Raw genomic sequence first — 12,954 nt, forward strand, 5'->3', positions numbered from 1 at the left:
AACCCCTGTGGAAAGCAGTATGGCGCTTTCTCAAAAAGTTGCAAATAGAGATACCATTTGACCCAGCAATTCCACTACTGGGAATATACCCTGAAGAGACCATAGCTGACATCCAAGCAGATATATGCACACCCATGTTTATTGCAGCTTTGTTCACAATAGCAAGGAAGCTAGGATTTTTAAGCTCCACCTCACTTACTTTGGGCATGTGGCTAGGAGAGATCGGTGCTTGGGGAAGGGCATCATGCTTGGAAGGGTGGACGGAGAGCGCATGAGAGGGAGACTCTGGGTGAGACGGAGTGATACAGTAACTGCGGCGATGGGTTTGGTGTGTCAGAATTAGACTGGCTCAGGACAGGGAAGGGTTCAGAGCTGCTGTACATAGGGTCGCTACACATCGCAGGCAACTCAGCCAATAACATATGTCAAGTTTAGAAGCAGGAGTGGCATTCACTTCCTAAACAACATGCCTCTGGAAACTCTGTGAACTTTGAAAAATGTCTATAGTTGTGGAGGGGCTTCAGGCCTTTTGTTCATAGGGTCACTATGATTTGTGCTCCATTCAAAGACAATCAACAACAATATCAACAACAACAACAAGTTTCTACTCTGATGATGAAACTACAATTGTTAATAATTCAAAATCACAAAGTCTATTTAGTGGGGCTACGTGACAGTGCACATCACTATGGTTGTCCTAAGCTGAGTTTTGGCTACATTGTTGTTGCTGAGTTGATTCTGTCTCTTGATGCATATGCCATATAGCTCTGCTTCGTCACGTTCTCAGGTTTATGACCTTTGGAAGCATTTCACCAGGTCAGTCTTCTGAAGTGCCTCTGGATGAGTTAGAAAAAGCTAATACTCTTAGCTAAACAGCCAAGGGATTAACTGTGTGAGTCACTAAGTGGAAGTGTACTAAACAAATTATGAGTCAATCCAATCATAAAGACTAAAATAGCCATTGAAAAAGATGCTCAAATGTCTTTACATCTGTGACTGGTCAGGGACGGTACTGCCACTTTGGATGTGGGTAGAGGTTACAGTGAACAAGGGTCGGGTATATATAACTGCGTGTGTATAAAGGTGCCCCTAACTTCCTGAATGATTAGGTCTTCTGGTTTTAGAATGTAGATAGCATCTCTGTCTGAATGAAAGAGCAGCCTTTCATTTCTTTATGTATTCTGAAAGTTTAGAAGGGAATTCTCAGTGAGAAAGTCCTCCAGTGTTGTGAGGGAAATCCTTAACTCTAATTCTTTTTTTTTTTTTTTTTGGTTGGACATTTGGGCAATTTTTATTTGTTTGATGAATGGCGCTGCTATGAACATTGATGTACAAATCTCCATTTGGATCTCAGTTCTAATTTCCTAGATTAACTCTAATTCTTAAGTAAGACTTTTGGCTAGGAGCTGCCACTGAGTCAGCCCTGACTCATGGAGACCAGTGCACAATGGAACCCACACACAACAATGAAACCCTGCCTGGCCTGTGCCAATCCCCACGATTGGCTGTGAACGCCACCAGAGTGCTCCATAGAATTTTCAGTGGCTGATTTTCAGGAGTAGGCAGCCAAGCTTTTCTTTTTAGTCTGCCTTAGTTTGAAAGTTCCACTGAAAGCTGTTCAGCATCATCGATGCCTCCAAAGACCGATTGACGCTAGTTGCACATGTGGGCTTGATCTGGAAATCAAACCTGGGTCCCTATGTCAAAATAGAGAATTCTACCATGGAACCACCAATGCCCACAGACCAATAAAGATAAAGGGCCATAAAAGAAATAAGAAAAGCTGAAGAGAACTATACCTGCATGCCTTCTTGTCCTGATATTCCAATCCCAATATCAGCAGCTTGAATCATGCTCACATCATTTGCTCCATCCCCTGAAAGAAGAGAGATGGTAAGAGAAGAGGAATAAAGAAAGAGCTTTATTCCTGTTCCAGCGACCTATTGACAATCAGAATGCGTTTATATTCAATGGCCCTAAAGAAGCCCCATTTGAATGAGATTCAGTTATTTTTAAACATTGCTCTCAATAGTTCTATAGGAATACTCATTATTGCAGTATTTGGCCTGAGAGAAGTCTTCTTTTCTGTGGACAAGAAGTTCTACTATGTAAAATTGTTCAAAGAAGAGAGGACAGCAACAATGTGATCCTGTATGTCAGTGATTGTGAGTATGGGACAGGATTGGGCAGGGTTTTGTTAGCTGTTCAGAGGGTTGCTATGAATTGAAATAGCACAAAGGGACAGTTGGAGCTCTGGTAGTATAGTGTTAAGGAGTTGTGTTGCCAACCCAAAGTTAAGCTGTGTTGCTGTTGTTTGGTGCCATCAAGCTGAATATGACTCATAGCGACCCTATGAACAACAGATCTGAACCCTGTTCTATCCTGTGCCATGCTCACAATCTCCGACACGCTCAAGCCCATTGCAGCAGTTGCTGTGTCAATCCACCTGGTTGAGGGTCTTCCTCTTCTTTGCCATCCCACACCTTTCCAAGTATGATGTCCTTCTCCAAGGACATTTCCTAGCAATAAGCCAAAAGTATGCAGAGGCATCCACTTCCTAAACAACATGCCTCTGGAAGCTCTATGAACTTTGATAAATGATGATGGTTATAGAAAGGCTTCAGGATTTTTGTTAATAGGGTCATTATGAATCATGCTCAACTCGATGGCAATCAACAACAACAACATGTTCCAGCATCTTTGTCTCCAGGGAGTTGTCTGGTTGCACTTTCTCCATGACAATCTGCTTGTTCTTTTGTATGCTCAGGGGATACTCAGTATTCTTCTCCAACACCACAGCTCAAAGGTATAAATTTTTCTTCAGTCATCTTTGTTTGTTGTCCAACAAAAAGGACTTATCGAAGGAAGTTTAGCAAGCAAAGAAACTCATAAAACTCGAACTTCAATCTTGTGATTCCAGGGCCGATATTCTTTCTCTAACTTGGTATAATTTCAAATACTGATTATATGAAGACACTGAAACGTTTAGAAAGTCAAATCACCACAATTTTTTAGAACTATTCAAGGAGAGGGAAACAGTTCTGATAACAGGAATATAGAATTGACTAATCTTTTTTGTTGAGGTACAATTAGTCCCATTGAGTTATAATTTAATGAAAAGAACTGTTTCCAGAAATTGAAGGTAAGGACATAGGCAAAAAGATACCCCCACCCCAGAGTCCCTCAATACTAGCATTATCAAATAGATGCCTTGTCTACAATGATAGAAATAATCTGTATTTGCACTGTCCAAATGAGGTTATGGAAATTTGGACAATTGAGAAAATTACTCTCATTTTTAATTACATTTAACTAGCTCCAGGGTAACATCTGTATTGGATTGTCAGCTTTGTTTTATACAGTGAAGTTTTTCCCACATACTTTACCTTGCGTCTCCCCCACCAGTGTTTTATCTTCTAGACTAGAGGTTGGCAAACGTTTCTGGTAGAGCGCCAGATAGTAACTGTGTCAGAGCTGATGAAGATGACATAGGGTAAGTCTCTTGTTCACAGTGTCACTGTGTTGTTGTTGTTACTACTGGTAGGTACTGTTGAGTTAAGTACAACTCATAGAGACCCTATGAACAACAGACCTGAATCCTGTCCTATTCAGTGCCATCCTTACCATCTCTGATACTTTTGAGGCTATTGCTGCAGTCACAGTGTCAATCAATCTCAAAGGGGGTCTTCCTCTCTTTTACTGACCTTCCACCTTTCTGACCATAATATCCAAAGAATAGCCTCTCCAATCAACATGTCCAAAGTATGAGAGATGAAGCTTTGTCATCCTTGCCTCCAGGGAGCACTCTGGCTCCATCTTTTCCAAGATGTACCTGTTTGTTTTTTTGGTCTCTATGATTCATAATCACTTCTGTGGCACTTAACTACAACAATAACAGATAGTAATTATTTTAGAATTTATGTTAAGAGGCAAAACTATGAAACTTCTATTTTGCATCTACTGATTTTATATTTAAAAAATGCATATAGACCATTCTTAGTACCTGTTCTCATAATGAGCTGAGTTTGGCCTGTGGGTTGTGGTCTGTTAGCCCCTTGTTCTAGACTAAATAATTTTAATTCTCTTCTGGTCTGCCTCTTTATTCGAAAGCTTCTCATAATAAGCTGAAATTAAATTTATGCTATTTATCATAGAGAATAGGGAATCAAGGGAGAGAAAGAGATTTATTCCCTACTAATTTATATCTTTTTCTTGAAAATATTGCCCTACAAGTGGTCTTAATGCTTTGAATGTGTTTTTCTCTTTATAGCAATGAATTATTTTAATCTTCATGGTAGAACAAATCCTCCTTTCACCTCTTTAGTTTATGAGCTGGGGGAGGCAGAGGTGGGGATCATGTTATTTCTCGCCCTGCTGGTTTTGTTTCTGTTGCTATGGGAGTGAAACGAGTCTCCCACCTTAGGGAATCACTCTGGGCTATGGCCTTGTGTGTGTTTGCATTTCACAAGAGGACAATTTGAGGGTCTAAGTAGGATGTAGTTGCTAAAGGTCTGCTCTTAACATCCTTTTTGGCCTTTTTCACCCCTTGGAGGGCTTTTACCTGAAGGCATAAGGAAAAAAAAAAACAACCCCAAACAAACCTACAATGTGGAATAGACCTCTTGCTTCAAATGCAGGAAGAGGAAGCCTCTTTTCAAGACTTTGTAGAAGGAAGAGAGGCTGGTATAATCCAGATAAGTATCCCTATACTAAGGCAACCTTTATGTGGTACTTGGTGCACGCAGGGCATGCAAAGAAGTAGTGATAAGACTGCTATTATCTCTATATTTAAGGAACTTGTAGTTTACTGGATAAGTATCATGGTTTGGACTAACAATATTTTGGAGCATTGTGTGCTGAACCTTGGGAAAGCATCCAGAAGAAATGAAGGCTAAATTGTGATGTAAAGAATGTTTAACAGAGGGAGTAGCTTTCGTAGGAAGGGCATGGTTCGTGAATGACAGGAGGCTGTTCCAACTGGACAGAGGGCATGGAGTACTGAATGCTGAGGAGGGGAAAGTGGCTGTGGTGGGAGGTGTGATTGGAATGCTAACCAGATCATGGCGATTCCTATACACTAGGTTTTCGAGTTTCTGCCAGGTTTAAAATAAGTATGGCATTATTTCCCTGCCTCAATTATAATTTTTAAAAATTGGATTACTTCTGAACAAGTTTTTTTTATCGCTGACTGAACCAAACCAAAGCAATCTATTGTTGCTGAGTTGATTCTGACCCATTGTAACCTCATAGGCAAAACAGAATCTCCCCATGGGATTTCCAAGGCTGCAAATCTTTAGTGAAGCAAATATCATGAAGCAGCTGATGGGCTCAAGCTACCTATCTTTTCATTATCAGGCAAGCATTTAACCACCTAGACAACATTTATTAAGAATATACTTTGTGCTGATACTTGTGCTTAAGAATGAGCCTATAAAAAGAAACTACTCTTAAAATCTCCCTTCTAGCTGCCCACACTCAGATACTAAAAAAATTAACAACCACAATTTAAAACAAAAGTTGATGAACTTTTAAAAAAAAGTTATTATGTTAGGCTTTTTGAGCCAAGAGGCAAAAGCTGAGCATCTCAATAGGTGATGTTCACTGTGGTGGGTCATGTACAAATAAGGGGCAAAAAGAAGGTCTGTATTTCAGAATTGAGGGGAGCTGGATATGTGCTGTTGTTGGTAACTCCTTGTGTTACCTGGATGTTCTGGAGTCCAAGATCCTGTTGCCTGTGACCCCTCCATCCAGATACTGACTTTTCTTTGCTAGAACTCTGATTGAGATTCACTTCCCAGCTCAGGTTAGCTTAGGTTTCGTCTCCTAGTTCTTGATGGCCACTTCGAGCTCTCTCTGACAGTGACTCTCAGCCTAAGTACCAGAACATTCATATTTGACCGCCCACCTCTGTTTCATGCCTCTCCCAAGCTGCCACCCACACCTCAGCATATCAGGTACCTATGGAGAGAGTCATGACTCTCAACTTGTCTCGCACCAACTTGACTATCATACTCTTCTGGAGCGGAGTGGAACGGCAGCATAGCACAGATCGGCAATACTGGGTCAATTCTAGAAATTTCTTCTCCAGCTTTCCCTGAAATATGATATTCAATGTTTTGCCATCGATGACCAACCCAACTTCTGGAACAGCAGTGACTGCGGTGGTAGAGGGCATCTCAGAAGACAGACAGAAGCCAAAGAGTTTGCGATCTGGCTGCTGCGGCTCATGAGATTGCTTTACTTCTTCCAGTGCACAGTTAAGAAGCGATTCACAGATTTCCTGTAAAGAATCACAACAATAAGTACAATATTATTAAGCAGCATTATAAACATATGCCAAAATCTCACCTCGTCCTTTGGTAAAATGATTATAAAACTCTGTTACTATAGAGAATATCTAGGAATTATTCTCCAGTTTTTCTCTCTCTTTGCAATATTTGAAATATCAGGAAAAAATGTTAATTTTGAACTAAATTAATGAGCTGGACAATAAAGATCACTTGAGAGTCAAAACGATTCATTCAAAAAAGAAAAAAAAATCCCATCCAGCTCATCAAGCTGAAGACTGATGCAGGGATCATGTAAGATAATGAATGTTACTAATGTAGTAGTGAATCATGACAACATATCGTTCTATTACGATGGTATTTTACTTATCCCAGGCCAGATTAGTTAGTCACTGCTTTTCAGAACCTTCCCATGTGGTAAGGCAGGTATTATCATTATTTTATAGTTGAGGAAACAGACAAAATGATATCTTTAGCAATTTTCTCAAGTTTTGCCAACTTAGTAGTTAAGGCAACAATCATACTATTGAATTGTCTCTTTCTTAGTAAAAATAAATTTATATTAATGTTTCTGTTTTACTTTTGAGTTCATTATATAACCCTTGGGGTCTGAAATGCTTGTAGGTGACCAATCAAGACACAATTTGTCTCTACTCACCTGGAACAATGAAGAAGGAGAGTATGGAGTACGTGCCTCATTGCCTCTGTGAACAACTGCTTTCTTTTGAATAAAACGATAAAAACTAAATGATACCTATTACCGTTACTAAACATATTGATAAAAAAGTTTATAGAAAAATCTTGATCAAAAAGGGGGAAATGTAGAACAGAATTTTTAAATTCTTAAATTTATCAACTCCAGACACATCCTAGAGCCATTAAATTTAGGTGAGTCCCTGACACGACTAGCTGAGATAGTCTTTAAACCTTAAACCAGAACTATGCTGTGAAGTCTCTTTTAAAACTAAATAATAGTTTAGCCTAACTAGCAAACAAAGCTCTGCCTGGAGCATCTAGAGCACTCTGGAGGCCTACTTTATAAAGAACCATGCTGCCAACAGAATGGCACATGCTTCAGTTCTACCAGCTGTTCTGTGGAAGAAAGGGAGCCATCTCCTCCCATGTGGCTTATGCCTCGAAAACTACGGAAGGGTCATCTGTCTGTCAGTTCTGACTTGATGGGACATAAGAACAATAACAGTAGGAATGACCTATATGGGATTAAAGTGACACAGCAACTTGAAGGATTAAGACAGAAACTTTAGGGCACAGTGAATTTATATTAATGGTCAAGGAACAATTCAGACAAGTTGTTGTGTTGTATGGTACTACTGAGGTGGAACCAACCCACAGTTGACGCTCCAGTGTGTTCTCAGAGGCAGTAAATCACATGGAAAGAGACTGCCCATCCATCTCCAGCCAAGCAGCTGGTGGATTGGAACTGTGTGTCACTGGATTGGCAGCACAACTCCTTACCAGTAAGCCACTCAGACAAGAGGATGAGAATTCTGTAGAATGAGAGTTTTGTATAACTTGAAGAATGTAATCAATGTCACTGTATAATCAATGGTATATGTAGAAATTTCTGAACTGCCTTATGTTTTCTGTGTATATTCTCAACAACAGCAAAAAACTACAAATACACATTGAGTATGTGTTTATCCACTGATTCAGTCTCTGGGTAGTATAAATGATTAACATACATAGCTGTTAATCAAAAGTTTGGATATTTGAGCCCATAAAGAAGTGCTTTGGAAAAAAGTCCTGGTGATGTACCCCTGAAAAATCAGCCAATAAAAGGTCTATGAAGCACAGTTGTACTCTGAGAAACATAGGGTTGCTATGAATCAGAACTGACTGGCAATTAGTTATTGCTTAGAATTGTGATATCAATATGCTGATGTTATGGCTTAGAACTGACGATGGGTATGAAAAGAAAGCCTTGCTGACTGAAAGAAAAGTCTATTGAATTTTTTTCCAGTGTTAACTTTGAAACATAGGAAGTTATTTCTTTTATCAATTCTTTTGTGTTAATTTTAATCAGAAAAAAGAAAATAAAACCAAACTTTGGTTATAAATCAGTCTAATGCATCTTTAATGTCTGTGAACATATTTTTTTAATTATAATAGAGAAGATGGTGGCAAACAACACTTTAGTAGTGTTATTAGTATTATTTTGCTTCCACCCATAGTTTTCACCTTAAAGTGCTACTTTACCAGTAAGAGATGATGATTTTTTTAAAAATTTACTGAAGTGCTGAAAAAGTTTTTTAAAAGATACATTAAATCATCTTACAAATGTTTTAGCTGAAATAACTGAACTTTGGTGGCGTAGCTGGTGGGGAATTGTGCTGTGAACTCAAAGGTGACAGCTCTCTGGCAGTTTGCATCTGCGAGCAAGCAGCTTGGAAGGAGAAAGTCTGGCAATCTCCTTGCATGTGATTTATACCCTTTGGAAACCTGCTGGAGGTTCAGCTATGAGTTCCAACTCTTTGGCAATGAATTGAGTTTAAAGGAAATCTTTAAGTGAAAACCAATGTAAGTAACTTGTGAATTTTGATAAAAATGGTGAAGATAGTTTTAAAATTATGGGTTTGAGAAATGCAATGGAGAGTTTTCTTGGAATACTTGGAATAATTTCTCCTGGGGTAGAAGTGCCATTCATTGTTCCAGTCTGCTTTCAGGGGATTCTGAAGTGACTGTTCTATCGCTGGCAGTAGCGTGTGCCCAGAATCTGGAGAGACCATGGGGCGTGGTTCCAGGAGTGGGTGGTTAATAATGAAAGCACTTATCTGGGAAAGAGATCAAGATAGTCCTCTCTGAAAGTTAGCATTGGCACAAATGAAATTTCTCAAATATATGACTATAGTAAGTTACTGACGGTGTAGGTTTAAAAAATTTTTAAAAATTTCTGAATTATTTCCAAATTTTCCATGTAAGGATCTCAATAGTTACCATTCACCTAACATGTAGCATGTGTCACAGCCAATGATGGGCACCCTATAAGATGGTTTTTAATGATTCCTATCTCCCGGTATTCATGCCCTTGTCTGAATTTAATAATTCCTTCCTAATGAGAATTTGGCAAAAATGATGGGATGTCACTTCCAAGATTAGATAATGGAAGAAATGACTTCTCCTTGGAGTCTCTTTCTCACTTGCTCTTTTGTGACTTAGCCTCGGGGTAGCCAGCTTGTCATGTTGTGCAGCAGGCCTGTGGGGACACCCACACAGTGAAGAACTGAGGTCAGAGTTCTGCCAATAATCATATGAGTGAAGGTGGGAGCAGGATTCTTTTCCCAAAGTGACCCACCCAGATGAGTCTATGTTCTGGCTAACAGCTTGACTGCAACTTTAAGAGACAGCTTCACACAATCACAATCACACAACTAAGTGGCTCCTGGATGTCTGAGTCCTGACTCGAAGAAACCAAGGAGTAGGGAATGTCTGTTGCTTGTTTTTAGCTGTGATAGTCTGCTATAATTTGTTTTGCACAATAGATGAGCAAGACCAGTACTTTTCTTCTATATCTAATCAAATCGTAAGAATAGACTGTGAAATAAATATTTTTAATCTCTGTTTTATATAGGAGGAGAAGGAAGTTCAATGAAGTAAGGTATCTGTATTAATCCTTCAGCATATGTTGTGAGAAGGAGACATTGCTAGTTGAGTGGCAGAGTTCTTGCCTTTCATGCAGGAGACTTGGGTTTGATTCTCAGTTAGCACATCTCAGGAGCAACCCCCTCCTGTTGTTTTGTGAAGGCTTACATATTATACTGTTCCCTTCTGGACTGATTTTAGTGCAGCTACCAAACTGGGACACACATGGAAGCAAGACCTGGAGATCAACTTGCGAAAGTCAGTCAGCGAAGACCTGTAGATAACAGCTGTCTGCTCTGCTAGCAATCATGGGACCAGCAGAGGACCTGGACACGTTTTTCGTCCATTGTGCATGAGATCATTAGGAGTTTGGGCCAACTTCATGGCAACCAACAAGAATAAAAACAATTGTTAAAATAATAACAATACTAATTATTGCTATTACTTCCTTTTATAATACTATAACCAAAGAAATGCTTTGGCATTGAGCGAATTCCGACTCATAGTATCCCTGGATGACAGAGAAGTTCTCCATGTGGTTTCCTAGGTGGTAGACATTTAAGGAAATAGTCTACTGCCTCTTTCTATCATGGAGCAGCAGACAGGTTTGAATTGCTAACTTTTCAGTCAGCCACTGAGTGCTGAACCACTGAGCCATCAGGGCTCCCATCTAATATCAATTTTGTTGCTGCTATGTGCTGTCAAGTCAACCATGACTCATACTGACCATATGTACAATAGCTTCGAACTGCCCTATCTTGAGCCAATCTCATTGTCTCTAACACATCTGTCCTCATGGCCACAGTCACTATACCAGTTCATCTCACCCAGGGTCTTCCTACACTGTGCTGAATCCCTACCCTTCTGGGCATGATGTCTTTCTCTAAGGACTGGTCCCTCTGGGCAACATGTCCAAAGTATGTGAAATGAAACTTCATAATCCTTGCCTCCAAGGAGCAACCCTCTCCAGGACAGACCTGTTTGTTCTCTTGGCAGTTCAGGACTCTTCTTCAGCACCACATTTCAAAGGCATTGCTTATTTTTCTATCATCCTCAGTCATTGTCCAGCTCTCTGATGCTTAGCAAGTAATTGAAGACTATGGCTTGGATCACCTTAATCTTTCTAGACTGACTTCATTGCTCCTTAGCACTCTGGAGAGGTTCCTGATAGCAGACTTTACAAATGCAATTCATCCTTTGATTTCCTGTCTGCTGGTGCCAAGATTGTTGTTTGTGAACCTGAGCAAGAAGAAATTTAACAACCTCAAATTCATATTGAAGCCTGCAGTCCTTGACCTTCTGCAACAAATTATTCAGGATCTCAGTTTCAGTGAACAAGGTTGTCATCAGCATAACAGTTTGTTGATGAGTCTTCTTCCAGTCCTGATTACACATTCCTCCTCATAAAGTCCGTCCTCCCAAATGATCTGTACTGCATGTAGATTGAAAAGACATGGAGACAGGATGCATACATGACAAACTCCTTTCCTGATTTTGTACCATTCAGTATTTCCTTGCTCTGTTTTGATGACTGTTTCGTGGTCCAAGAATAGGTTTCATATGAGCACAATTAAGTATTCTAGGATTCCCATTTTTTCTCCAAACATCATGCCATATTCTTCTTTATAAAGTCCAAACTTTCGGATGATCTTTACCACATAAAGATTGAAAAAATATGTTGTTGTTATGTGCTGTTGAATAGCTTGCGACTTATATTGACCCTGTATACAACAGCTTGGAAACTTGCCCTATCCTGAGCCAATCTAATTGTCTCTGATAAACCTATCCCCATTACCCTAGTCACTGTGTCAGTCTGTCCCATTGAGGGGCTTTCTCTTCTGCATCATCCTTCCACCCTTCCAAAAAATGTCTTCCTCCAAGGACAGGTCCCTCTGGGCAACATGCCCAAAGTATGTGAAATGGAGCTTTAAAATTCTAGCCTCCAAGGAGCAGCTTGGTTTCACCCTCTCTAGGACTGACCTGTTTGCTCTCTTGGCAGCCAATAGTATGTTCAATACCCTTCTCCGGCATCAAAACTCAATGGCACTGATTCTTCTTCTATCATCTTTAGTCATTGTTCAGCTGTCTGTTGTTCTTAGGAGCTATCAAATCAGTTCTGATTCATAGTGACCCTATGTCGCTGCCTAGACCTATACATTCTTCTAATTTTGTATGTTGTTGTAATGTGTTATCAATTTAGAACTGAGTCATAGCTTACCCTTGAGTGGGTTTTTAGAGGTTGTAAAGAACAAGGGAGGAGACTGTCCATCTTCCTCCCATGGAGCAGCTAGTGAATTAGAACCGCATACCTTTGTGTTGGCAGCGAAACGTCTTACTTTTTAGGCCACAAGAAGTCCGATTGTATACAGTATCTTCTTAAATTCTTGAACAGATCAGCACTTCCAGTGAAGAGAGTTTAAAATCTTCTCATTTTGTGGATGAACACTCTTAGGTCTAGACAGATCCCATGGTTGATTATAGATTTAAGATACATTAAAAAAAGTAACAGCAGCCCTAAATCAATTAATAGTGAATTAGACAAACTAAACCCCTTGGAACAGACTGAATACATAATTACATTTACTTGGGTTTAAACAGATCTAAGATTTAGAATGGATTATCTGACTCTTTGGCTTAACATATTTATGTACTTCCTTTGCTTATTTTCAAACACAGGGATAAAACAAAAAAGAGCAGTTTAGTGAGTTCCAGAAAGAAGGACAGGGCCTAGTATTCAGACACCATTATGGAAGATGCTAGAGAGCTTTAAGAGAGATAGATGTTCCTCAAGGGCCTTTGATTAATTAATGAACAACTTCCTCAGCTTCTTACAGAAAGGTATTGTACTGAAGAGAACTGACTGAAGTCCTCCTTTCGGAATCATCTTGAATGAAATGAATGCCCCATGCAACAATGAATGAATGGAAATCCAAAGCTTCTGTAAATTTTTACTGAAATTAATAACAAATTTAAATTAAAAAAATTAAGTTATAGTAAGGATGGCAATGGATTTATAACTGCTCATGCTAATAACACTATATCATGGCATGGAGGAGGAATAGTGGAA

General features: G+C 39.5%; 1 protein-coding gene across 1 annotated transcript in view; it reads right to left on the reverse strand.

Annotated features, from left to right (window-relative positions):
• Positions 1-12,954, reverse strand: part of ATP10B (ATPase, class V, type 10B) — a 175,774-nt gene that overhangs the window by 36,834 nt on the left and 125,986 nt on the right. The window contains exons 15-16 of the mRNA XM_006897041.1: positions 5,959-6,280; positions 1,800-1,876 (exon numbers count right to left, since the gene is read on the reverse strand). Of these exons, the coding sequence (XP_006897103.1) occupies positions 1,800-1,876; positions 5,959-6,280 (399 nt within the window). The remainder of the gene's footprint in view (positions 1-1,799; positions 1,877-5,958; positions 6,281-12,954) is intronic.

Source organism: Elephantulus edwardii, unplaced genomic scaffold (assembly GCF_000299155.1).
Source record: "Elephantulus edwardii isolate Elephantulus edwardi_28Jun2011 unplaced genomic scaffold, EleEdw1.0 scaffold00197, whole genome shotgun sequence".
NCBI lineage: Eukaryota > Metazoa > Chordata > Mammalia > Macroscelidea > Macroscelididae > Elephantulus > Elephantulus edwardii.